Source organism: Oculina patagonica, chromosome 11 (assembly GCF_052425735.1).
Source record: "Oculina patagonica isolate OP01 chromosome 11, crgOcupat, whole genome shotgun sequence".
NCBI classification, from domain to species: Eukaryota; Metazoa; Cnidaria; class Anthozoa; order Scleractinia; family Oculinidae; genus Oculina; species Oculina patagonica.
In genome coordinates, this window is record NC_135768.1 from 9,845,750 (window position 1) to 9,873,100 (window position 27,351).

Here is a 27,351-nt window from a genome sequence, read left to right on the forward strand (position 1 = left end):
GGTAGCAAAACTGAACTCCGTTGGCTAAAAAGGTGGAAATTTGTTAAGTGTTTCAACAGTTTTGTCCAAGATTGTGTAAACGATATTTTGGCTAATAAGTAGAAAACGCTTTAAAGTTCTGCTATAAAACGCCTTCAGCTTTTTGTACCCTTCGAGTTCTTTACCACCAACTGCTCGTTGCCACGACAGGCTTTAATTAATCCATGGAATCATCAATTACAAGGGTTTTCGGAGGCTCGTTACCAATCGAGTCAACAGAACTTTCACTGATTCTACTCAGTCAGAGTCTTTTCAAGGATTTGAATGGGAAATGGCTTTATTGAAGGGCTGATTCAAGTTCCCATCAAATGTCTACATTTTCAAACTTCAGATAAAATACAAAGTTTGGTTTTTATGTGCGTCATTGATGGTAATTAGAACAATTTGTAACGCTAATAGTCGATACACTGTGTACATTCAAACGACCTGAGTACAGTTCACACAAATGAAGTCATAAAAAGAAACGTTCAGTACAGAAAACAAGCCAAAAAGTAACGTATTTACAATTCCATAGGAAAAGAACGAAAATGCATTAAGCTACAGGCGTTTTATGAGTGGGATTACGTTAAAAGCAATGGCGTCACGCCACAACGTCTCAAGCGTGACAAAATGGACGCGGCGTGACAAACAGGCAGTTAATAACAGACTATTGCTAACGACTGTTTCTGTGTACTAAATAGGACTTTTCTCTCTCAATTCGCACTAGTTACCTTTAGTTGTCTGCTACAACTTTGAATTAGCGTAAACACTGTGATTCTGAACGATTAACAAGATAATTTTTAGTGATTTGAACGGTTAACACACGGTTAACACCGGTTAACAGCTATTAATAAAAGATACCTTGACATCTTCTATTCTTTACAAAAGACTTGCCGTTAACCGTTGAAAACCTTTGTTAACCGTAGTTTTTCGCTTCGTTTACGTTTAGCATTCAAAGTTAATCGACTGTCGCAAAAAATCATCTATTGAATTCTAAATTCAAGGGGAGAAACAACATTTCGAAAATTGCGGGATTTAGTGTTAAGATCCTGCGGGTTAGCGCGGGATATTGGAACGTGACCCCTAATACCTGGCTATTTTTAAATGATCTATTATTACAAAATGTCCTCTCTATATAATTTAGAGCTGGATTCTTTGGTTAAATACTTTTTAAATGACTAGAACACGTCCAATGGTCTTCAAAAGCGCTTGCCCTACTCATAGTAGCATATTCGACCGCCCTAGGAAAGAACATGCGTGCGCCATTGACCTGAGAAGTCTCTTTTTTCCCTGTAAAATTTAAGTGACCAATATTTTGGAGACGTAAATTATTTTTACAAAAGCAACTCGAAGAGTTTTAATTATATATGGGTCCTTAGCTCACTGAAATATCGCAATTCCTCAAAATTCATGAAAAAGCCGTTTACACAATCTTGGACAAAACTTGTTGACACATACGCATTTCACGCATTTTTCGCAAATGACTCGACTTGCAAGCGGGTTAAAATATCTTATCCCCCTCCCCCCTACTCAATGTTGTTTCTTGTGGTTTGCGGCTCCACAGGCTTTGTTTTAAAAACACTAAAGCATTACCAACATTGAAATGGGGGGAAGGGGGGTAGCAAAACTGAACTCCGTTGGCTAAAAAGGTGGAAATTTGTTAAGTGTTTCAACAGTTTTGTCCAAGATTGTGTAAACGATATTTTGGCTAATAAGTAGAAAACGCTTTAAAGTTCTGCTATAAAACGCCTTCAGCTTTTTGTACCCTTCGAGTTCTTTACCACCAACTGCTCGTTGCCACGACAGGCTTTAATTAATCCATGGAATCATCAATTACAAGGGTTTTCGGAGGCTCGTTACCAATCGAGTCAACAGAACTTTCACTGATTCTACTCAGTCAGAGTCTTTTCAAGGATTTGAATGGGAAATGGCTTTATTGAAGGGCTGATTCAAGTTCCCATCAAATGTCTACATTTTCAAACTTCAGATAAAATACAAAGTTTGGTTTTTATGTGCGTCATTGATGGTAATTAGAACAATTTGTAACGCTAATAGTCGATACACTGTGTACATTCAAACGACCTGAGTACAGTTCACACAAATGAAGTCATAAAAAGAAACGTTCAGTACAGAAAACAAGCCAAAAAGTAACGTATTTACAATTCCATAGGAAAAGAACGAAAATGCATTAAGCTACAGGCGTTTTATGAGTGGGATTACGTTAAAAGCAATGGCGTCACGCCACAACGTCTCAAGCGTGACAAAATGGACGCGGCGTGACAAACAGGCAGTTAATAACAGACTATTGCTAACGACTGTTTCTGTGTACTAAATAGGACTTTTCTCTCTCAATTCGCACTAGTTACCTTTAGTTGTCTGCTACAACTTTGAATTAGCGTAAACACTGTGATTCTGAACGATTAACAAGATAATTTTTAGTGATTTGAACGGTTAACACACGGTTAACACCGGTTAACAGCTATTAATAAAAGATACCTTGACATCTTCTATTCTTTACAAAAGACTTGCCGTTAACCGTTGAAAACCTTTGTTAACCGTAGTTTTTCGCTTCGTTTACGTTTAGCATTCAAAGTTAATCGACTGTCGCAAAAAATCATCTATTGAATTCTAAATTCAAGGGGAGAAACAACATTTCGAAAATTGCGGGATTTAGTGTTAAGATCCTGCGGGTTAGCGCGGGATATTGGAACGTGACCCCTAATACCTGGCTATTTTTAAATGATCTATTATTACAAAATGTCCTCTCTATATAATTTAGAGCTGGATTCTTTGGTTAAATACTTTTTAAATGACTAGAACACGTCCAATGGTCTTCAAAAGCGCTTGCCCTACTCATAGTAGCATATTCGACCGCCCTAGGAAAGAACATGCGTGCGCCATTGACCTGAGAAGTCTCTTTTTTCCCTGTAAAATTTAAGTGACCAATATTTTGGAGACGTAAATTATTTTTACAAAAGCAACTCGAAGAGTTTTAATTATATATGGGTCCTTAGCTCACTGAAATATCGCAATTCCTCAAAATTCATGAAAAAGCCGTTTACACAATCTTGGACAAAACTTGTTGACACATACGCATTTCACGCATTTTTCGCAAATGACTCGACTTGCAAGCGGGTTAAAATATCTTATCCCCCTCCCCCCTACTCAATGTTGTTTCTTGTGGTTTGCGGCTCCACAGGCTTTGTTTTAAAAACACTAAAGCATTACCAACATTGAAATGGGGGGAAGGGGGGTAGCAAAACTGAACTCCGTTGGCTAAAAAGGTGGAAATTTGTTAAGTGTTTCAACAGTTTTGTCCAAGATTGTAGTCGTTGTACTTTCGCAAACGAAGATAATTTCCAGTCTTCATGTATTCAGTCGTGATGTTTCTATATACTGTGTCAAGGAGTCATGGCGATTTTTGACTTCCGTTCAATATTTCTTTGTTTTAAAAGCCAATCAAAAAAATCGAATTTATTACAAAATCCTGTCTCCAGACTCCAGAGCCCTTCCTTTCTCTTGCCAAGGCCTTGCCGGCTAAAAAGGACAAGCAGTTCTGGGGACGAGAATGAGTAACAGTGTTAGTGAGTTCATCCGATCATTGGAAGGCGGCCAAACGCTCTGAAAAATTTCGCTTTAAATTGTGCCAATGTTTGGATAACCAGAAGATATAAGACAGCCAATGAAAATATATGCTTAGTGCACATCGGCTGCTACTGTTACCGTTCCATTTTAATGAAAAGCGAAAAAAGCACGAAAGCGCACGAAATTAAGCACACAAATTGAATTGAATGAAGTTTATATAAGCGTCGGAGTATGTAGCTTTTAGCTAATTGCATGGGATACTAAAATAACATTCACAATTAATGCTTAAATGTCATATCTAAAATATAATGCTACGTTAAAAATTAAAATCATATTTTATCTAAAAAATACTTACATTAATATTTACATTCAATACAAGATCTATATAAAAAAGTAATTATTCTATTATTATTCAATCGTCCAATAATAGAGCCTTCTGGCAAATTTGGTCGGTGCTCACCCGGGTAAGCTGGAATAAGCCTGGGATTGAAAGCCAATCAGAAACGGAGAAATATTTTGAATGAATAGTAATTAACAATTATTCGCCTGAGGCGAATAATTATTTTAGTATAGTTTTCAAAGGTGATTTTCAAGAACTGCAAAATAACAATAGAAAACAAGAAAACAACAAACACAAGTGCTCGCTTGCATACGTGTTAACCTGTTTAATTCATCGATTGCCGGCAATCAGAATTTACAATTAAGAGTAACCTCGACTTGGCGTAGCCTCGCCCTCGCGCACTACGTCTTTCGCGTGCTGTCGTCATGCTAACGCGTACATTCGCAGTTTGCTCTATAGCTGTAAATAGTTTGTTTTTCGCCTCCTACCCTCCCCAGTATACCACTTTTCTCCTTCCTTTTCTTCACTGGCTTCGGCCAGTGTGACTCTTGCAAAGGGCCTCGCTGTGGAGTCGGTTTCCATAGCAACCGTCCAAGCACCTACCTCTCAGTCGGGTCCCCGCCTTCGCTTCGGGGGCTACTCCGCTGGTCCCTTTGCATTTCCAGCCACACCCCGCTCGTTGCGTAGCGTAACAGACATAAAGAGATGTTCGAGGCTGACCGAAGACTGATTATGATGACCAGTGGTTTCCATGACCCCTGGTAATAGTTGATTTCGTAAGTTATGGAGTTTCTAATGTGGAAGCCGAAACAGGCTTGTAGGCTTCAGCAGCTGGCTACGCGGAACAGCAACGCCGCACGCAGTGAGTATTTTTTAAATAAATTATACTTAAAATGTAAATATTTAAAGTGACGACAATACCCGAAATATTCATGAGAAGAAGTTTTAGGAAGCTGGACTATGATGTTTGTGACCAAAATGACAGCACCACCATCTCGTACAATAAGTAATTTAATTTTTGTTGTTGTTCAAAGCATCCTTGTACGATCGATTGTACGAGTTGTTCTCAATAGTCTTCAGCAAGCCTCGGAAGTCTTCGGAGCCCCTGGATTACGTCGGGTAAACTTCGAAAATCATCGGATAGACATCGGGAGTTTTCGGATTACGTCGGATACACACTCCCTCCTCAACTAACCTGGTCCTAACCTGGTTCCTTACCCGGTTCCTAACTCGATTGTTAGTTTATCTCCGAAAAGAGTAGCTCTGGTCAGAAGAGAACTGAATAATGTTTGCTCGAACGATCTGACTGAGTTTCTCATGGCCGCGTGCAATCGCCAGAACCACCGTGTTAACGATCATTTCTGATGCCAAAAGCCTTGGTAGTCAGTTTGCAAAATTCCCGGCGTTTTTAAAAAAAATCCATGTCTTGGACTGGTTTCTTTCAAATAAAGGAACATTTTATTCAGCAAATGCGGCCATGTTTACTTGCCTGGATGTCAAAGTTGGCATGGCTTAGTAACCAAACCTTCAAATGCTATAATCACCTCTCGCTGGGAAAATATAGCCTCATAAGCCGAGTTTCTCGACCAATCAGAATGTACCAATTCTTATAATCACCTCTGAAATTATACTAATTTTGATTTAATTTGAATGATAGCAAAAATATATTGATGGTTTCCAATTTTTGCCTTTCGGTCTTGGTCTTTTTTAAAATCTTAATAAAAATTACCGGCGGGATGTCCAAATCGTTGACTTTGCTATAATGTTATCATCTTCTTTCATTTCACCGTAAAAGCTCTATTGTCAGAATCCTGTTTATTACTTTTAAAAAAAGCAATATATATTATAACGAAGGAACTTTTAAAAATCTCAGCTGTTGTCAAAATTCAAGAATGCTCGAAACACTGGTAGTTTTCTTTCGGATAATTTTCTTTTTAAGCATAGAAAATGATAGTTCTTTTTTCATAATATATGACTAAGATTATACCTTGCCGATAATCCGATCCGGTTAGGTTAGTGAGTAAAAGCGTAATTGGTTTCCATTCAAAACTATGATCCCTTTCATCAAAAAACTGAGACGAGAGTGGTTAAATTTTTTAATATGAAATCCCCTAAGGTATTTTCTATGCTGGATTTTATTCGTTTTCGAAATCGATTTTATTATATAAACATCAGTGAAATACCAGGATATCTTTCGCACGAAAAAATCATATCTTCACACGTGAAAATAACATGTTATTTTCACATGTGAAGATATCGATTTCGGAACATTTTCTGGCAAGTTTGCCCTGTTTCAATGCTTAATGAGCCAAAGAAAATCGATATTAAGTCGAAACATCCTCGGATCTTCCTCGGCAATCTTCGGCAATCTTCGGATATCTTCGGAAATTTTCGGAAAAGTTCGGAAAATGTTCGAAAACATTCGTACGACCTTCGGACAACATTTTAAAAATCTTCGGAAATCTTCGGAAAATGGTCGCAAATCTTCGGAAAATCTTCAAAAACATCGTAATTAGTAGGTTTATATAATAAACAGAATATTACATGGTTGCTTGGAGATATGAAATTTATCTTCTCGTGTTCAAATCAATATCCCACTCGTTCGCTGCGCTCACTCGTGAGATATCGATTTGAACACTCGAAGATAAATTTCATATCTCCGCGCAACCATGTAATATCCTCTATATATCAAACTGGGTCTGAGAAGAAAACAATCATTAAGGCAACAAAGAGACTTTGATGACACCAAGGTCAGTTTATTTGTCTACACTATGCTGACCAACCTCGAACATCCATGATGCTACAAAAAAAGAGAAAGAAACACGATTCCTTTGAAGATTGCACAGTCCTTTTGAAAATGTGCTTTCATTTCTAAAGTATGCTTTTAACCGAACGATGGAAAAAACAATGGAACGACACCTAAGATGATTACATATAACTTACAGGGCTATAAAACGCTATAGAAATTAAGAGCTAAAATTATCATTTTCGCTCATCTAACTAGAAACTTCCATGGCGGAAGTAAAACTAATAAAAAAGAAACAACTGAAAATACAATAAGCTCCATTTTAGCTCAAAAAATTAAGTTTGTTTATGTATTTGAGTTACTGTTGACTTTTCAAAAGAAGGATATTAAAGTGTCAAATACAGATCAACACAGAAACGCTTTTAGAGAAAAAAGAATAATTCTTAATGAATTATGTTCTTTTCAACTAGTTGTCTTTATGGAATATTCGTTTGACTAATCGTTTTACTTCATCTCGAATATCTTTCATTCTCCACAGGTAAAGAAGAGGATTCAGTGAGGAAGATAAAAATACCAGCATCGTTGACACGCTGATAAGAAAAACAGGGAATTCGTGTCTCAAAACTAGCAATAATACAAAACAGATAGTTAAGGGCAAGTAACCTAGATAAAAAACAGCGAGGATGTAAAGGATGGAAAAGATGGATTTTTTGTACTTGTCAAAGTTGATTGCTGGTTGAGCAATGTTCTCGGATAATGCGTTTGCGTGAATTTGCTGTTGATGAAGACGAATTATCCGAAAAATTTTAAGGTATGCAATAGAAGTGACAGTTATGCAAAACAACGATAGTGAAATACTAGTAGCATAATATGCAAGTGCACTAGCAAGTCCAGAACCAAGCAGAACTAACGGAACTGCAATGAGAAATTGTATGGTAACAGCAAAACAGGCTCGACGCACTGTCATCACAGATAGACGACTCATGTGCAACCATCGTTCAACGGACATGAGTGTCACCATCAGTAATGAGACTTGATAAAAGTACTTGGAAGAGACAGAAGTGACAAGAGCAAATACTCTATAAAACGTTGGTGGGTTCTGAACTAGTACCAGCTGAGGTTTCTCCAAGACGATGAACGAACTTGTAACATAAAGTGGTTCGGTGATGAGACCAGTGCAGAGGTCCGTGAAAGCCAATCCAGCGATCAGAATGTAAGAAGGCGTTTTGAGGGCCGGGTTTCTCCAAATTGCTACCAAAACCAAAGCATTCCCAACCACTGCTACTGGCGATAAAATGGCGATTATAACTGAAGTTGAAAAGGTTGCCGTGTAGAAAGAATAACTGTGTCTGAATGGACCAGGTGGAAGAGAATAATTGGTCATGTTGTTGTACATGGTCAAAAAGCGCTTGTGAGAGAGGATTATTCTTACAGTTTGAACCTATGTTGTAAATGGATATAAATCAAGTTTGGTAACTTATAAGTGCTGCTGTAATCAATTTGTCTAACTTTTTTGTGTACTTAAATTATTTTTACTTTTTTTCAATTAAGCTATTTCCTGCGCCATTTGAGATTTTCTCGGAATAGTTTAATGGCCAGCTGGCTGTCGGAAATAGGCAATCTCTACTGACAATTGATTTTTGTGTATAAAAAATAAAAAAATTCTAGAAACTACTGCTTAGCGATTACAGCAAACATATTCTCATAAGAAAGGTTTATAAATCAAAGATCCTTTTTCTTAGTTTTCAGTCTACCTCACAAAATGGTGGACGGTGACAATAACATCGGTGTAATAGCTTAAAAAAAGCAAACCATGTATGTCCGAAAAGGCAATCTTCATAAATTATTATTTTTTCTACAACAAAAATTAGAAAACTTCTCTTCTGCTAAGCAAGTAGAAAACATATTTTTTTAAGAAAAAATATTTGAAAACCAACTGAAGATGCTTTTTTTTCTCGAGAGGAAAAACACTTATCAAAAGAAACTGAAATCTCTAGTGTTCACTAGCCGCGCGTATTGTCAATGTTTCATAGTTAAATTTTTACTAAAATTGCAATAATATTGAATGTCACAAAAGACAGACAATTAAAACTGCTACAAAGCCGTGAAAAGAAAGAAGGCCTTTTATGTCAAAAATGGAAAATAAATGAGATTAAAGCGATTAAAAAATATTACTGACTCCGTTCATGGGTACAACCGGAAGTAAAGAAACAAAAAATATTAAAATTTACTTAGCTAGATTGGAACTTACAAGATATCCAAAGCAAATGTCTAAATTTTCTGTTTGACAAATTGTGTGAGGATTTTAAGGGAAGAGAAAAAATACATGTCAAATTTGTTCCTCGTTATTCGGGTTTTAATTTTTTTTTCACACTATAAACTCAATCACTTCGAAATTTTTAAGAAGATTAATTTCGTATTTTTAAGGAGATTAGTTTTGTATCATACAAATTTAATTTGTGCGTGATTTCTTACTTACAGGCCTAAGAATGAACCGAATAAAAATGTTGGGTGGTTTTTGGTTTTCATTATAGGATATCGTGCATGTTATAAAAACGCCAGTTAATTGCCTTAGATTAAGGCTTTACGTTTTCCTATCGGCTTCTCATGGTAGTTGATAATATCAAGCTACGTTTTCATCAAAATTTTGATTGAAAGGCAGTGCAGGATTAAAATATCCGTCTATTAGACTAGTTTAAGCGAGGACCTCTTAAGGAAATTGACTCCAGTGACGATAACGGTAATGGTATTCTTTATTTATTCACGGTAAAATTTTAACAGCAAAAGGATGGAAAAATACAAGATAAAAAACTGCAATTCAAAACTCATTAATAATTCATTAGCCCATGACCCAATCAAGACGATGATAGTACATCACGTGCATGCACTTTATATCAATAAAACATCCCTTATTAGTATTTGTTATATAAAACATACTAATAAGTAGGCTTATTTACATTAATATATTTGTATGGACATCAATCGAAGCAAAAGAGAAAACAATATTTAATAGTATTCTCTCCGGTGAAGAATAATCATACGTTAGATTTACTATAAAGAAAAATGAAAGTGCAGTTGTTAAAAATCGATGCTACCAACCAAAAGTTTAATAATTCAGCCGTCATTTCGTTTATAGTGTGGATTTTCAAGTTGCTAAATTCTAGTTAACATTGCCAACTTGTAAAACAAGAGAGTAATCTTGTGTAACTGAAATGTTCTGCAGTTGATTTTTGCTTTTCTTCCTTCCAGAAAAGAAGTAATCTAGTTGAAAGTAACTGTTAAAAATACCATTTGGTAGAAAAGGCAATGGAGGAAGTCACATAGAAAATTTCTATTATATAAGAATCGAATAGACAGATTTCTTGTATTTGACAAAGTTTATGGCAAAGTGGTAGCAATTTGTGATTCACGTCTATAGTGGTATACAGCTGACGGTACCATACTTCAACAATATAACAGACGCGACAGACAGTAAGCAAGGAACGACGACTTATGAGCAGCCATCGCTCGATGGACATATGAGTGCTATTACCGATACAGTCAGTTGAAAAAGTATGTTGCAAAACCATCGCCGATTGTTTTTGTTGTCACTGAAATAAAACGTTCGCCAGCCCCTTTTGTCATAGACGTTCAATGAAGGATTTGCTTAGTAGGTCATGATCTGGTTTGCAACAGAGAAATCGCTGGGAGATGAGCCCAGTGCAAACGTCAGGGAAAGCCAAGCCAGCGATAAAAAGGCGTTCTAAAGAGACATGTTTCGCCAGATTGCCACCAAAACAAGATCGTTTGTTTGATCGTTTGCTACCACCATTGGCGATAGGACAGCGATGGGAATTAAAGCTGATCATTATATTAGATATAACGCGAAGCGGTCGTATTCTGCTTTATTGTCAAAAAAGGATGACAGAAGGACAAAATAGACCTGTTCCACAGGAAAGCTGTTTTTTATGCACTTACCACCTGGCTGTGAATTTTTGTTCCAAATACCTGGCTGGCTGAGTTTTTTGTTATCATCAGTTTCCTTGCTTTATAATGAATTACCTTGTAAAATGTCATAAAAATCTAATGACTGGTTCATTAGAACATGCCTTTCTCAGCAAGCCGGGAAGTGCATGAAGGATAGCTTTTCTGTGGAACAGCTCCGTTTTGTCCTCCTGAGATGATTTGGAAAGAAAATAAACTTTTGCTTGTGGTATGTTCTCAAAGACAGCTCTTCAAGGTTGGTGGTTGAAGATATGTTATTGTGCCAAAGAAAGAAAAACCTGAGGTGAGATTTTAAATAAACTCAGTTCTAGAATTGGATTATTTATTATATAATTATTATTATTATTATTATTATTATTATTATTATTATTATTATTAATGCATTTACACAAAAACAAGACAGTACATAAAGATAGGCCATTTACAAAAAAACTTGTACAAAAAACAACAAGGGACAGGACATAATTAGGTTCCTATTTGCATATTACAAGAACGTGCTTTTTGTAAATTCATTTATCACTTTCCCCTGATGAAGGCTTGAGTGCAAGCCGAAACGTTGGGACTTTTTACGGAAATTTTACGAACACCTCTTAACAATTTTTTAAACCAGAGTAACGTTTATTTCTTATGATGAAACAACAAAAAAATTACATAGACGACTACAATAGTCAGTACATTCAATAATAATTACTACTAGCGCTATTATTTTACAGCGTTTTTTTCTTTCTTTCCCTTTTTAGATAATTAAGCTTACTGGTAACAATCTTTATTACAATCTCACAATCTTTATTTATCTCACAATCTTTATTACCTTTAGCACTTTTATTAATAAAAGAGAACATAAAGTATTTAAATTAGACTAATGAAATATGTGAACAGATTGTGCGAAGTTTTCCTTCCGAGGGTCAACTTAACTAGCTTTCAACATAAAATGGCCGGGCAATCCAGTAATGGTGGACATCAAATCTGGAATGGATAGATGTAGGTTGTGCTCTGGTTTTCCTTGCGAGTTAAAAGTTTAATTAGGAAAACGTGACATCTGTTATTGCTGTTATTGAACCTGGTTGCTTTTACAGGTTATTCGTTTAAGCAGTCTAATCACTTCATCTCGAATATCCTTCATTCTCCACAAGACGATCAGAGGATTTGTCGATGAAGACGAAAACACCAGCAATATAGAAATGTTCATAAAAATGTCCCCCAAGACATTGTTTTTCAGTAGAGTCCATTTTAAACTTATCGTTATTATTAAGGGCACGTAACCTATATAGAAAACAGACAGAATATAAAGAATCGAAAAAACAGATTTCTTGTACTTTACAAAGTTGATGGTTGGTTGGGCGGCATTTTGAGATGCCATGGTGACCTGAATTTGCTGCTGATGTTGACGAATTATTCGAAAAACTTTGAAGTAGGCTACCGAAGTGACAATAATGCAAAACAGCGCAATTGAGATTGTGATGAAATTCGCTTCGTGCCGGAGAATTAGCGCTGACGGTAGCATAAGGATCAAGAGTGCTGCGGCTATGAAACTGACACAACGCACAGTAAGCAAGGATCGACGACGACTCATTAGCAGCCATCGTTCGAGGGACATCAGTGTTATTAGTAATGCAGTAGTTTGATAAAAGTATGCTACACACCTATCCCCGACAGCTTTTGTCATAAAATAAAACGTTGGCTGCGTGTTTTTGTCATATGAACTGAACTGAAGATCCAAGTGGATCAACCCATTTACAATCCACAGTGGCTGGGAGATGAGTCCAGTGCAAAAGTCAGTGAAAGCCAATCCAGCAAGTAGAATGTAGGAAGTTGTTCTGAGAGACGAGTTCCTCCAAATTGCCGCCAAAACCAGAGCATTTGTCACCACTGCAACAGGCGATAACACACCGATGGCAGTTAAAACAAACAGATGAACTTCATATAAAGAAAAGCTAGGAGGTTGGAGAAAAAGGTGTGTTGTGTTGTTAGGCATGAAGATTTCGCGTTGATGTGAATTAGGATTGTCTGTGGCAGTTCCCTCAAAGAAAGCTCTTTAAGATATGTGGTTGAAGTTCTGTTGATAAAAAGACTGCGACGTTCAATTTTTCTAAGGAAGGTCCTCTCTATCTATACTAAAAGAAGTTGTGTTGATGAAGAGTCGATAAAGGAGCCCGGCTTCGTGATGTTTCAAATAAACTTGAACTCTTGGCTACGTAAGGGAAATCAATTAACTAAAACAAATGGTGCTTGTTGTTTACCTTCACATACATTAAAAGCCGTGCTTATAAAGACTTTTATTTCCATGTCTTTCCACGTTTAATGAAATATGAAAACATTGAACAGCAGAATTTTGCTTTTTAGATTTTTGATAAACAGAAATAAGTAAACAATGTAAAATCAGTAAAATTAAAATTTATACTCAATTGTTATACATACATTGTGGTTTGAAGCTTTACACACATTGTGGTTTGAAACTTTGTAGAATGTCGGCAAATCCAATAAAAGTTAATCAACTTTGGCTTATGTAAATACATTTCGAACAAATTGAAACCAGAATATGTCTTTGATTGATATCTTAACAAAAAGGTTTTTAATAGCGCAAAAGGTGGAATACATCATTAAAAAATGCCATTCTTAAAAAGGGAGGCAGAGTTCAATAGGACGTAAAATTTTCTTAATAAACAGTCAACAGAAAAGAAAGACACTCAATTTTTTTCAGAGACTCTTTCAACTACGCCTTACCTAGAGTAACTAATTGCTAGAGTTCTTAATTATTTTCGACATTTTGTCAGCACAATTTTGATAAACTTTTGATAGACCTGGTTCGTCATGATCAGTAAGGCTAACTAATCAAAATCTTAGATTATGATTGGCTAAGTCAGACGACAGACCTCATCAGAAGGTTGTTAAAACGTAAAAAATAACAAAGTTTATCAAGCAGATGTGTCAATATTAATATTGTGAAAAAATCTTAAATTTACTTTCGACAATTTTGCCTTTTAGGTAAAGTCACTTTTAATGACATGCTTTTCTAACTTTCCTTAGCCTGTGAACAGGCTCTCCGGTCGGGGAGGGGGCGAAAAAAAGAAAAAGGGAAGAGCGGAGGGGGGGCTGGGAGAGAGAGCCTGTTGACAAAGCATGGAGGCAGCCATTCCGCCCCTTTTTATAAACCTGTCATCATCTGTCACTAGGGACCTTTAGCACCGACGCCGAGGACGTGAACGTCACCGACCGGAAGTTGAGAAAATGAACTTTGATGCTACTACGCATGCCCAATCGTGCGGAACTCGTCGTCCACACCTCGTTGAGGACGTCGTTTGCCGCCATTTGCCGTTCAGTGTCGAACGAAGGTATGTTTTATATGTTTACTGTCTTTTGCTGACTTATTTTGGGGATTTTTTCAATTTAAAGTGTCGGTATGTGGACAAGATAGGTACCGTAAGTTATTTGATCGAACCGTGAAGAACCATATTAATTTCTTGTTTTCTTTTCACCTGCAGAAAGAGCTTTGAGCTTTGCAGCTGTGTTTACAGTGATGGCGGATGATGATACAAAGAGTACAGGGTTCGTACATAAATCTTATAAGTGCTTTTTAAAAATATAAGTCGCATGCTTTCAACTGCATTTCATTGTAGCTTTGAAAATCAAAGTTGTCCGTTTAAATTTGCGGTTACCGTATCGACCAAGTTCCTTCTGAAATGTTTTATTTCTCACTAAGTTGTCGTTGATACTGAATGAAGCCTAAATTGTCGTAGAGGGTAATTTTTGTAATCAAAGATTGCCAACACGCGTTACACGTTTTATCCTATTTTAATATTCGCCGGAAAAAATAAACAAAGGTTTATTTACAACTTACAGCACTGAAAACTTAGTATATACACTTGAGGCCTCGAGATTAATTTTACTCGCAATGCAGAGGGTACTTTTTTTTCTACAATTCAACGATTCCCAAAACGTATTACATGTTTTACCTTATTTTACTTTTAGCCGGACGAAAAAATAAACAAAAGTTTATTTACAACTTACAGCACTGAAAACTTAGTTTATACACTTGAGGCCTCAAGATTAAATATATTTTACTTGCAATGCAGTTTAAATAATATAAACTGCATGATTGTAAAAATAATTCCACTCACTCACTCAATCCTCTTCGTGCCCTTGGGCACATAAGGCCGTAAAAAATTCCATACCTAATAAAACAATTGTATTTGTTTTCAGAAATTATGCAATGAAATGGTCAGAAGAACATGATCGCATGCTTTGCACAGAAGTCCTTGTCTTGGAACCATGGAAATTCCCTAAGCAAAGCAAAGAAAGAGGAGAGGTCTGGGGCGAAGTAGCATTACGTTTAAATGGCACAAACTATCCCAAATTCAAAGTCAGTAAGCGTTCTGTCAGGGAAAGACTCACTCTTTTGGTCAACAAATACAAAGAAAAGACGAAAAAGGAGGAGCAAGGTTCTGGGATTGAATGTGACGATGAAACCGAATTAGAGAAGGCATTGCCTGAGATCATCGAAAAAGACCAAGCAGCTGATTTGGAAAGGAAACAAAATTCGAATACTCTTACTAAGAAGAATGAAAGTGACAAGGCCTCTGCAGAAGAGAGTAGATTAAAGGCCATGGAGCGCCTGGGGCAAACCAAAAAGAGGAATGCTGATGCAAGCTCTGATCAAGTTACTCCACCAAAAAGCAGAAAAAGCACCACTGAAGCTGCGCAAATTCTGAAAGAAAAGTATGAGAATGAAAAAGAAATCAGGAAGGAAGAAATGGAAATTAAGAAGAAAGAACAAGAAAATAGAGCTGCCGAGCAACAGATGCTGATGGATCAGCAGAGACACAGCCAGCAACAATACCAGGATGTATTAAAGGTCATGACTGAACAGCAGGAGACAGGAACAGCAGATGCAAAATTTCCAAATGCTTTTTTTGCAGCAGCAACAACAGCAGAGCCAGGTACTCATGGGTTTACTGGAAAGAGTCCTGCCCAAGTCCTCATAAGAGGAAGGCAAAAGAGCTGTTGTGGTTAACATTTTATTTAATGGTCAATTTTTAAAATTAAAATTAAAAAGAGATATAAAGTTGCAGTTTATGAAAACCTAGGTGAACCCTTTCACCCCATGGGGTGCCGAGTTAAGAACTGAAAAAAGTTAAATTTAATATTCATGTTTTGTTACAATTTTAAGTGTAACATGTGATTTTCATGGCAACCAAATGTTTTCCTTTAGGGTTGACCAAAATTTATATTTTTGTGTTTTATCTTTTAGAAGTTTTGAAGAACATACCAGAAGAGATCGAACCTTACTCAGTGTTATTGTCTTTATTGTCTATTTTAATGTATTTATTTTCATTTTTCTGGTTAATCAAGGGGGTGGGTAGCCACCCAACCCATCCCCCTGGATCCACCCCTGAATGATCCCTTCCCTTTTTTTTTCTATTTTTTAAGAGGGGGTGAGGTACTTTCAGTCCACCCCCAGTCTAAAAAAAGGCCAAGGCTAATAAGGGTTAAAGGACCATTCTTTGTAGAAGGGGGGGGGGGGTTGTTGGGATGTTTTATTTGTTCCTGCAATGTCCCCTTCCCTACAATCTGCATTTTTTGCCCCATAACATGTATTGTATGTCCAGGAAAATAATGCTGTATCATAAAAAAATATGTTGGGATCAAAAGATATGTTGTTGGGATTTTTTATTTGTTCCTGTAATGTCCCCTCCCCTACAATCTGCATTTCATGCCCCATTACATTTTTCGTTTGTCCAGAAAAATAAAGCTGTATCATAAAAAAAATATACAGCTATTTTACTTTATTGAAAGTATTGCTCCAGGGCGGGGGGCTCAATACCAAAGTAGTCGCTGGTGGTATTACCATAAAGGCATGTTATCGCATTACGAAGTAGTGTGCACACAACATACATTTTACCGACATTGCTTAGGCCGATCTTCAAATTCTTTTTAAAGTCAAGAAATTTGAAAGAGTTAATGAAATCACCGAAAAGCCATTCCACTGAAATTCTTAACGCGCTCATGGGTTCGTTGTAATCCTGCATCGCGGGTGCAAGTGGGACACGACGAAACGGGGTTTGAAGATGCACACGGAGAGGGTAGGCCAAATCTCCATATATACACATGGGTTGGCCTACTGGAGAGAAAGCATACTGTTGAAGGTCACGCAATAGTCCAGAATCTGCCAACATCCCGGCGTCGTGTTTACGCCCCTCTAAAACAAAGAAAATAGGAGGTGAGAATAGAAATAGTTGGGAAGTTTGTATAGCTAAAAACAATAAAAACAACTTTCAATATCGTATTTTATTTTGTGATCGATTGTGTTTTAATAATAAAGTTCATTATAAGTATTAAAAGAAAATCAAATTAAAAACTCACCAACTGGTCCATACAAGTTTCCTATTAGTCCATTTGGTAGGGACAGGGATTGAAATTTAAGGGCATGGACCCTTTTATGTCCATTATAAACTACTCTCTGATGTTCTCCGGGTCTTGAAATGGGTCGTACTGTTTCATCGACGAAACCAAAACAATTGTCAAGCGGGGCGCCTTTTCCTGATATGGCATCTGCATAACGCTGTAAAGCCCCAGGATTCAGAAGATCTCGATTCCATTGGGTTATGAGGTGGCCGTGAACGTCAAAGATATAGTCCATGACATCATTAGTGATCAAACTTATAACAGAAACCGGTCGGCCAAAGCGCGGAATCATATCACTGAGTCGGCATGGATAGGCAACTCGTTTGAGAAGCATACATAAGGCTTCTATGTCATCGCAAATACTCCTCTGCTCGCATTTAAACACTGGTGGTAGTTGGAGTGCTGCAACAAGGCGAGGAAGGTCTTGCTTCTCAACACGAAACTCTGCTTTGCATTCGGCGGAGTTCATAGAATCCAAATCGAATCGTTCGTAGTTTCCATGAGGGAAATCTGGATTTTTTGAACTGAAGGTATCGTAAAGCAATAAAAACTCTTCATCTGAAACAATGTTGTCGGCGTAGAGAAGTATGAGCAGCTCACGAAATTCTTTTGAAACCAAAACAATTGTCAAGCGGGGCGCCTTTTCCTGATATGGCATCTGCATAACGCTGTAAAGCCCCAGGATTCAGAAGATCTCGATTCCATTGGGTTATGAGGTGGCCGTGAACGTCAAAGATATAGTCCATGACATCATTAGTGATCAAACTTATAACAGAAACCGGTCGGCCAAAGCGCGGAATCATATCACTGAGTCGGCATGGATAGGCAACTCGTTTGAGAAGCATACATAAGGCTTCTATGTCATCGCAAATACTCCTCTGCTCGCATTTAAACACTGGTGGTAGTTGGAGTGCTGTAACAAGGCGAGGAAGGTCTTGCTTCTCAACACGAAACTCTGCTTTGCATTCGGCGGAGTTCATAGAATCCAAATCGAATCGTTCGTAGTTTCCATGAGGGAAATCTGGATTTTTTGAACTGAAGGTATCGTAAAGCAATAAAAACTCTTCATCTGAAACAATGTTGTCGGCGTAGAGAAGTATGAGCAGCTCACGAAATTCTTTGAAGGACATCATTTTCCCTGTGGACTTCAACTGGAAGATACTCGTCCTCGTAGCCGGCGCGGTCTGCTAAATGTTTATGTTTCCCGCCGTAAATGACGGTCCCGTCCCAGGACCCACTCGGTCAAACAAGGTCTCGTCCACGTCCTCGGCGTCGGTGCTAAAGGTCCCTACTAATCTGTCGACAACGTGTCATCAACTCCACCTTCTCCGCCTAGATGCATTGGAATGTAATTAGAGCGTACTTGAAAATGACAGCTCGCGGGAAAAAACCGCGCTTTTCTCCAATATGGATCGGAGCGATCCTCATTGCCGCTTTTGTAAAAAGTCTTTGAGCAGTTCAAAAAGGGTAAATTCTGTGCCGGTTTTCGATGTTTCTAAAAATAAGGAACTTCTTGTTGTCCCCGGACAAGATAGCGTCGTCGTGGCAGAGGCCTTGGAAATCCTTGGATTACAAGTAGAAAAGAAAGAGGGGTTTTCAGTTCTTTGTTGCATGCCGTGTGCTCGACAAGCTGTTCGCCTCTCTCATTCAGTTTATGATAAATAAAAGTGACGGGCCTACACGACTCCTACGTTCGTGACATTTGTAAACTTTGCCGTTTTATGTTGAGTTCGGTCTTTCGACCTTGTTTGCTTCTGACTTCTTTCTGAGGGTACTGTTATTATTTGGAGGCTTTATGTATTGAATAGAGCCGTAAGATTGTGGCCATTTAAGTGTCTAGAGGTCATTAGTCCGCGCTGCGTGGTTTCCGTTTGTAAAGTTGAATGACACCTCTAAATCTGTACTCTGCCACATGTTGTGCTAGTTCAGTTTGTTTTGGCTCAATTCTATTTGCAAGATATGCTTTAGGCTCTCAAAATGTTCGCCCTGGAAGGACAAGATCTGAAATGTTCCGTGAAAATGTAAACTACTTGCATTTTATTGAAGCCGGGCCCGGCATTTTAATCAATACTGATGCAAGATGTATTGTCTTATCACGGATTTATCTTTTGTCCGGCTTAGCCAGAGACTGTTTCAGCTTTACTATGAAAAAGCTGAAAGTTGGTTTCAGAGAGACATTCTGTGTTGTAAAGGCTATGCTTCTAGCATTATTTTGATCGAGCGCTCTGTCTTTCAAGCTCGATTTTTAGGATTTTTAACCTCCTTTGTTCGTTGCGTAATGTTGGCACCACATGATTTAATCTGTCGTATGTGGACGAAATCTTTTAAAGAATCGTCCAACGCACGTTCAAAGAGATCGTTCGTAATTCGCAAAGACGCCATGTTTTCACTTCATAATAAGCCGCATTCCATCGCGTCCGTGTATATTTACGGTGTCGGCAAATTGAGATATGTTGATAAGACCTGTCAACAGTCAGTGATTCGACCAATCAGATGTTGCACTAGAATCTCGTGCACGGAACGGCGGCAAAAAAGCTTTGTCCGCAGGCTCCCCCGATTTTGAGTCCCGACCCGACACATAACTCGGCTCGCTCCGCTCGCCGAAAACATCATCGGGAGCCTGCTCGCAGGCTAAACTTTCCTATAAAGTTTCAATACTTATTAAATGTCGTAACGTTTTGCATGAACACAAAGCAAACAATGCACCACATATTTGCTGTGAAAAGTGCTGAAATCAAGTTGTATTTGCAAAGTTCACATTAACTCCATTCTTTTCAATTTCCTTAAAAACGTAATGTTTGGATTAGCTAGAAATAAACTGCGTGCACTGGAAGAAAGTAAAATGTCATTATAAAATATTTAAATTTGAGCAGCACTATAGCACGCTTTTGATCATATTTATATATGACTTTTAATGTTCCTTCGTCCGAAATACTCCATCTTAAGCCTCTTGTGAAAACCACTTGGCAATGCTTTAATGGTGTTAAAATTGTAAGAATATAGCGAGTAAAACATGAAAATATACCACGGTGACCATTTTGAACAGACGTAAACAGGCCATTTCAAAATGACACACAGTATTCGATGAATATATATGGTCGCTTTTCAATACATCATTAAAAGCAGAAGTGTATTCTCTGGCTAACTCCGTCGAAAGGTTGCGGAAAGAATATGGAAGTTTTGCAGTCGTGTTAATTGACAAGGCATCTTCCTTCTTAAAGAAAGATACAAAGTGATCGAGTCACCTACTTGTCGTACAAAGCATTTCTCTTCAGATTGAAACGACGGACTACACAGCATTTAGGATTTATAATATTAGTGTTAGCATGCTATCTTCAGATTCGGGCTTCGCTTTTGCAGAACATCAAAAGTGACCTTTAAACCACAGAACAACGCCTGCAGCTAGCCATTGTTGAGTTAGTAAAGTTTGTAAAGCTGTTTTCCCTTGGGCTTAACATCAAGAACATCCCATGTGCGTTCATATATGAATGACGAGGATGTTCATCTTCCCCGTAAGGGTCAGAAAGAGGGTCCTGAAAGAAAAAAAGGGGAGGGAGGGGGTGGTATTTAATCCCATTTTTCAGACCATTGTTTTCCCGATTTTCCAAATCCCAGTCCCAGTTTTTTGTTGTGATTCCCAGTCCCAGCTCTTCACAGTTGGATGTCATGTGTTACCTTTATATCATGAAAGTGTTGTGTATTGCTTATAACTGCTTGACGAGGCCTTAAGCAGCTATTTTGCACTGAAAAACTTTTAAATGAGTGTGTCGCGTCTTCATTTGCTTAAAACGGTCCCTCGTGTATTCTTAGGAAAACCATTCTCCTTTCACAGTGCCCTTTCTCTCCTGTACGTAAGTCACCAAGTTCGCAGGAGTTGACTTTTTTTTTTACCAAAACTATAAGTAATATATTTTTCTAACAGGTCAATGGCCTCCTAGTCATTACTGTATTCTGACTTAAGGATCGTTTCTTGTTGTCAATGTGTTTTTTTTTCTGAGCAATGACCAAAATCTGAAAAACAAATCTGCATGTCAGGGTTAATTCCCAATGAAGAAAGTGTGAAAACTCGCCATTTTTCATCTTTTACCGCCATCTTTGAGAGAAAAGTTCATATCGTCGTCAGAATAAAATAAAGGCTTATCCGACAAAATGCATTTTCATGACTGAAATTCAGAAAATGAAAAGCAGACAAGACGTTTGAAGAAACGCAATATTTCGGTTTATTGTAGAACCCTCATCAGGCGTTTACAGTGCAAAAAGGTTTTAAATAACAGAGCGAAGTAGGTGTAACATTATTTGAATAAATAATTTTCAATCCGGTGTCAACGATTGGCCTTCTTTTCTTTATGTAATGTGGTGTTTTGAATAGCAATAGGGAAGTGTTGTCTCGCACAGTTTAGAAAAAGAAATTATTCATGAGAGAGCCGTGGTTGTTTAAGCCAGGGTGATCAGAAAGAAAAATGATTGAATAAACCCTTCATTTGTTGTAGATTTTGGCATTCCTTTAGGTGTTAATGGATTGCGTTATCTTTGTCCCGGTCTTCATATGCATGTTCAGCTGTTCATCCAAACATTGTGCCTTCAGTTTTGCTAATATAACACGCGTTAAAACCAGGGGTTCTAGTCAATACACCAGCCAATAGATTGATGACAAACAGCATTGAATGATAACTCCAGAAACTAATATATAGATTTAGCCAAGCCTAAAAGTGGAGCTCCACATTATTTTCTGGTTCTTAAATTTTGTGAAAATACTCTCATTGAAAATACTGTTATTCGCGTTCACGTTCGTAGGGGTATGGATGATAAGATGGCATTCTCCTTCTCTCCTTCCCCCGCTCGGGTTACCTTGTGACTCTCCTCCCCCTCCCGGAGTCTGTACGGGAGGACGTAAGCTCAGTCGATAACCAAATGTTTGCGACTTTTTGCGGTTTACCAAATTTCCTTACCCATGGTGCTCCGCTGGCGCTCTACGCGCGCTGAAGCTCCGCTAAGATTACACACATGAAAATACATACGAAGATAGCACACACATTCGCGCGTAACTGATCATGTTACTTGTCATATGAACGGAAGTGGCCGTACAATACAAAACCGAAAATGATTATGACACAGCCAGGTGAACTGATGAAGGGCGTTGGCTTTAAAAGAAAAATACTAAAATTGCAGTCAGAAGTAGACATAAAAAGCTCTTTAAAAATTCTGTTACTGACTTTGATGAACGTAAAGCAACGTTTGTAATGCGGGAAACGAACGCAGAGACATCCTTGATATTTATAAATCACTTGCATAATAATGTTCCCAGTCTCGCGCAGCGTTCGCGTGTACTTGTTGTGCTAGTCACTCGCGCGCGTACAAATGTGTAATGGTTAAAATAAAACAAGCCGTTGCTTTTTACTGCCATGTTGAAACCGAAGAAGGCCGAAGGTTCGCGGTCGAAAAGTCTTGTAGGAAGTTCATTATGAACGTTGTTTTACGTTCATCAAAGTCAGTGATAGAATTTTTAAAGCACTTTTAACGTTGGCTTTGTTAAGGAGAGGTGTTCTGTCCTTGGCGCTGGTGAAAAAAGAGCGTTTTGTGCCAAAATCCACAAGACATTAAAGGCCTCATTTTCCCACCTTAAATGTGCTTTTCCTGAAAATGTGTGTTTTTCGCTTACCATCGGATCTTACTGAAATGTATACGAAAAAATACTAAAATTATCCAATTGTGTAAATCAGCATAAAGGGGAATAGTAAAGAAAAATTAAAAATTTAGGCAAGGAACTGGAAAGAAAATCTACATTTTAAAAGTTAATAAATGTTAAACGACGTCGTCAAAACAAATTAACATAACTTTTTCTTAAAAGGTTAATTTTGTTTTTAAGACTGCGCTCGATCATATATTACATACATAAAAAATAAAAATAAATCAGTACATTCGTGAAAAGTAAGAAACCTTGTGAAAAAATAATTTTCAAAGTACCTTGAATTCTACGTGTCGTTTATCAGGTTTAAGACCGAAACTAATATTGTAATTAATTATTTGATATTCAACTTTACAAAGCTGTCTAAATATTAGTTCACGATAGCTTTCAGCTTTCACTCAAACCTCCGTTATCGCACACTAAGTTTCCCACGGCGAAATAATGATACAACGGCTTTGCTGTGTGGCTGCGTTATTTGGTAATTCTACTTTGCCAAGTTCGTTTGAGTCATTTTTTTTTTCTTTTGAGATAACATGAAGCTGGTTTTCATCGTCGCCGTCTTGGTCTTCTTATTGGATAATCCAATTGAAGGCAAGGTACGTAAGATATACTTTTTTATATCGTAGCATTGAATTAGTATAAGTGAATCGCCCTTTATTCCACAGTGCTATTAATTTTAGGTACTTTAATTTGTGTATACAAAAGCTCTCGCTTGTAAATATCCAGTTTGTAGGAAACATGAGTGCGTATTTCTGGTATAAAACATTAACAATTTCAAACGGATAGATGAGTAGACATTTCAACTTTACCTCAAAATTAACACCGCAATATCTAGGATTAACATCGTCACAGACGCCCGTGCATATTGAAGAATTGACCATTTTTTTCGTTTTAATCTTTCTCAGCCGTTAGTATTACTCTCTCTTTTTTACCTGTTTATTTGTGGTATTTTCTTCCCTAGAAAACTATTATTTGCGGTTTCCTTTCGTCAAAAAAACGCGTGTACCTCCTTTACGGTATTGCCAGTTTTGAAAGGTCAAAACATACTTCAAAAATCATACACCACGTGGCCAATTTGAGTTTTGTAGGAATAAAAATAAAAATATTGTTAAGAAATTCACTTCCCAAGAAGACTAAAACGTGGAAATTCTTCGTAACATGAGTTAAAAACGTCAAAAATACTGAACGGATTGATGACCGTAAGCACACAACTGAAAGCTTCAAATCACAATTCAGTCCGCGCGCGCGATTTCACTAAAGCGCGACGTTTATTGTTAGTTCATATATACGCAAATAATTAGAAATCATTATTTGAAGTAAAATGAGTTAGAATTCTTTTAACACATAAATTATTCGCTATCAATTTCTATGAGGTGACAGTTCATTCACCCCCATAGAAACCTCGAACTCATTAACTAACTGTAAATTATAATAATACCAATAAAGCGAAAACGCGTCCTAAAAAGAACACTACTTGTCAAGCTGTAAGCGTCCCCAGATGTGGTTTGGTCACACTAATGACATGTTAAAAAAATTGGCTTTTTCCTTTTCACTATAAGAAAAAACTTTTTCTCTCCCTTTCCAACAGGTACCAGATTTGCCTCCTTACTTGGTTCATTTAAAAACCTACCTTCAGAACCAAGAAGACATGTTTAACATGATCCAAGCCGACCTTACCGCCGCTGATCAAACTTTGGCCAAGCTATCAGCCGACGTTCTAAGCCAGGGAATCCTGTTGCAGCGATTCCAAAAAAATCTTACAGTCACTTATCAACATCTAACTAAAACTTATAGTAAGTTTATTGTACAGTTGAATTTTGTTCCTCGACTGGTTTAATTGGACAATTGGCACAATATCTCTTAAACACTCTTAAAAATGTACTCGTGTTTTTCTTGGGCAGAACGATGACTTATTGGGCCATAATGTAAACTACTGTTTTACCAGTAAATGTGTGTGTAGCCATAAAAGTTTCTCAGTTATTTACTTTGAATCCATTAAGGATTCTTACCTTTTCACGGTGTTAATCAGCCCAGGAGATTATCAGAAAATAAATTCCATCTGAACTCTAATTGAGCAGAAGGGTGATTCTCTAGTTCTTTCTGCTTCTATTCGCTATCGCAAAAATAGAATCGTGGACGAAGAGCTCTTATTCTTGATGCTAAAAAAATGACCTCTTTAGCTAAACGTATGTTTTCTTCGCACAGGCCTCATCACGGCGTGTTTAAAACACCATGAGTAATGATGGAGGCAAAACAGGAATTCTGCTATACAACAGGCATCCCAACAAAGCAGTGTTAGCCGGGGTATTTAAGCGTAGTAATACGCACGCAAAAGGCTATGTATGGTATATGTGAAATCCAATAAAGGAAATTACAAAAAAATACTGTTTCTGTTTTTATTAATTCATAGTTTTTAACGGCTTCAATTTGTATACAAATTATGCTTTATAGTCATGAATCTCATCATAAAAAGTGACTGTGTACCAGACCAGATCTTTTAAAATAAAAACAAAATAAAATTTAATAACTGACCCTCTTTACCATGTTCACATCCCTTTAATTGGCAGTCAAGCCTTTCTTTTCTTTTTCTTTAAGACACCTCTGCTCTGGTCAGAGCCAGAAAAGAGAAACAGTTCTCCCTTCACTGTAACTTTTAAGTATTTTCCATCTGAAGTTTGCTGTATGTTTTTCGCAAAGGAATTTCCGTCAGTTCTGCCTCTTATACACCAGTTTAGATGTACTTTTCACTAAGCGCATAAACAGATCTCTCGAATGGACGTAAAAGGGACCTACGTCACTGACAACACATTTTGAAAAAAATGGCGAAGTTTTTTAAAATTGTCGTTCAAAATTTGTCACACACCCGTTATCACGTTATCTACAAAGGCAAGTGTAATTGTGGACTAACATGCATTGGCGAAACAGCACGCAACCTAGAGGTTCGTGTTTATTAACATTCAGATATTAATAAGCAGTCAGAGCCAGCCAAAGACATCCGAAACACCCTAACCACAAGTTCACGTAAAAAGTTTTAACCACTGCCCGTTCTTGGTTAAAAGGAGAATAAAAGAAGCGTTCTACATTGCACGCTTCAGACCAGAACTAAACAAACAAGTGCAATCACTGGACCTCACCTTGTTCCCCATGGGAAAAGGTATTACATAACTGGTGGTGTCTGAACTTTTAGAACACTGAGCGTATGCAGATTTTTTCACTCTGGTGATGATCGAACAGATCAAAAACGTTTAGTACCAATTTTAACAGCTTTTTACCTTAAGTTTTATTTTTAGAATAGGGTGTTTCGATAAACAAGTAAGTACTTAGCGATTTGAGCAGACACATCAGTGTGAGTAAGCTGGGCTTGTTTGATTGCTGATTTCAAAATCTAGACAACACGTTCAGCCTGAGCATTAGTGGATGGCTTGCAGCTACTGAAGTATGATGTACAATTTTATTGTTGACACAAAACTTTTCAAATTCTCTCGAGGTGAACTGGGAACCATTGTCAGAAACAAGAATTTCAGGCAATCCGTGCCTGCTAAATATGTCACGCAATGCAGTGATAGTTGTTCCAGCAGTAATATTTGTCATTTTGACCACCTCTGGAAATTTGCTGTATGCATCAACAACAACCGGACCTGAGACCGGTCCTGCAAAGTTCACATGAATGCGAGACCAAGCCCGTGCTGGAAAACTCCATGGATGGATTTGAGCAGTAGGAGGTGCAGATCTCATAGTTTGACAAGTACTGCATGAAGAAACAGTTCTTTCAATGTGAGCATCAATATTGGGCCACCATACACATGACCTTGATAGTGCTTTCATTCTGGAAATTCCAGGATGTGTTTCATGAAGTTCATGCAATACTTTCTCTTGAAGGGAAGCTGGTACAACAACCCGAGTGCCCTACAACACACAGCCTTGTTGGGTTGTCAGTTCATCTCGTTTATTCATGAAGGCACCAATGTGGGATCTACTTCACTTGGCCATCCACTGATGACAAAACTGTACACTCTGGATAAGATGGGGTCAACCTGGGTTTCTCTTTTGATCATCTGGCTGGTCACATTGGTTACAACTTTAGGTCCTAAGAAGAAGCACTCGATCCACAACACATTACAGGGACTGTGTGAAGGCTAAGTTAATTTTATGATATTAAATTTTGTAAAATATTCGCTACGAAACTAAATGTTTGCAAAGAAATTAATTCTATAATTCTAAATGGCAAAACCATAACTTCATTGCAGCCAAATGTGTCTTCCGGGCGTTATAATTTAAAGATACAAAAAAAGATTAACTTTGAAAGCTGTTTCACCGGACAATATTTCAAAAACCCATATGGCAATCCGTTTCAATCTTCGACACTTTTGGCCATCCGTACATTCTTTCGCATTTGGTGTGTTATTTAAATATTTCTTCATTGTTATAAGAGGTTATTTGATATATTCAAACGAATTTGATGTTCATTTTGTATGCCTAAGTTTGGCTAAAATCAGTGAAACGGTCCCTTTAAGGCCCGGGGGGGGGGGGTAATCAAAAAAGTTTTATACGAGGAGGCTCCGCCCCAAGTTCTAACCCCTTACCCTTTTA

The 27,351-nt window shown here is 37.6% G+C and overlaps 3 protein-coding genes and 1 pseudogene across 3 annotated transcripts; 2 read left to right on the forward strand and 2 right to left on the reverse strand.

Moving 5' to 3' along the window:
• Nucleotides 1-14,142: 14,142 nt before the first annotated feature.
• LOC144629808 (uncharacterized) lies at nucleotides 14,143-16,042 on the forward strand (annotated as a pseudogene).
• Nucleotides 16,043-16,339: 297 nt separating this feature from the next.
• Nucleotides 16,340-17,656, reverse strand: LOC144630153 (uncharacterized). The gene is made up of 2 exons (XM_078488443.1): nucleotides 17,034-17,656; nucleotides 16,340-16,869 (listed from the first exon to the last, which is right to left on the reverse strand). Exons 1-2 carry the CDS (start codon nucleotides 17,542-17,544, stop codon nucleotides 16,457-16,459), a joined length of 924 nt encoding a protein of 307 aa, XP_078344569.1. The 5' UTR covers nucleotides 17,545-17,656; the 3' UTR covers nucleotides 16,340-16,456.
• A 15-nt stretch (nucleotides 17,657-17,671) lies between these two features.
• LOC144629621 (uncharacterized) lies at nucleotides 17,672-18,205 on the reverse strand. Its single transcript, XM_078487857.1, has one exon. The coding sequence runs from the start codon at nucleotides 18,203-18,205 to the stop codon at nucleotides 17,672-17,674; it is 534 nt and encodes a 177-aa protein (XP_078343983.1).
• Nucleotides 18,206-23,187: 4,982 nt separating this feature from the next.
• Nucleotides 23,188-25,141, forward strand: LOC144631012 (uncharacterized). The gene is made up of 3 exons (XM_078489373.1): nucleotides 23,188-23,357; nucleotides 24,350-24,554; nucleotides 24,967-25,141. The coding sequence occupies exons 1-3, from the start codon at nucleotides 23,295-23,297 to the stop codon at nucleotides 24,999-25,001; spliced, it is 303 nt and encodes a 100-aa protein (XP_078345499.1). The 5' UTR covers nucleotides 23,188-23,294; the 3' UTR covers nucleotides 25,002-25,141.
• Nucleotides 25,142-27,351: the final 2,210 nt, after the last annotated feature.

Coding starts and splice junctions, on each gene's coding strand:
- LOC144630153 (XM_078488443.1), bottom strand. CDS start 17,544: ATGAACTCCGCCGAATGCAAAGCAGAGTTTCGTGTTGAGAAGCAAGAC. Junction 16,870..17,033: donor AAACTTGTATGGACCAGTTG/GTGAGTTTTTAA, acceptor TCTTTGTTTTAG/AGGGGCGTAAACACGACGCC.
- LOC144629621 (XM_078487857.1), bottom strand. CDS start 18,205: ATGTCCTTCAAAGAATTTCGTGAGCTGCTCATACTTCTCTACGCCGAC.
- LOC144631012 (XM_078489373.1), top strand. CDS start 23,295: ATGAAGCTGGTTTTCATCGTCGCCGTCTTGGTCTTCTTATTGGATAAT. Junction 23,358..24,349: donor ATAATCCAATTGAAGGCAAG/GTACGTAAGATA, acceptor CCTTTCCAACAG/GTACCAGATTTGCCTCCTTA. Junction 24,555..24,966: donor ACATCTAACTAAAACTTATA/GTAAGTTTATTG, acceptor TTCTTCGCACAG/GCCTCATCACGGCGTGTTTA.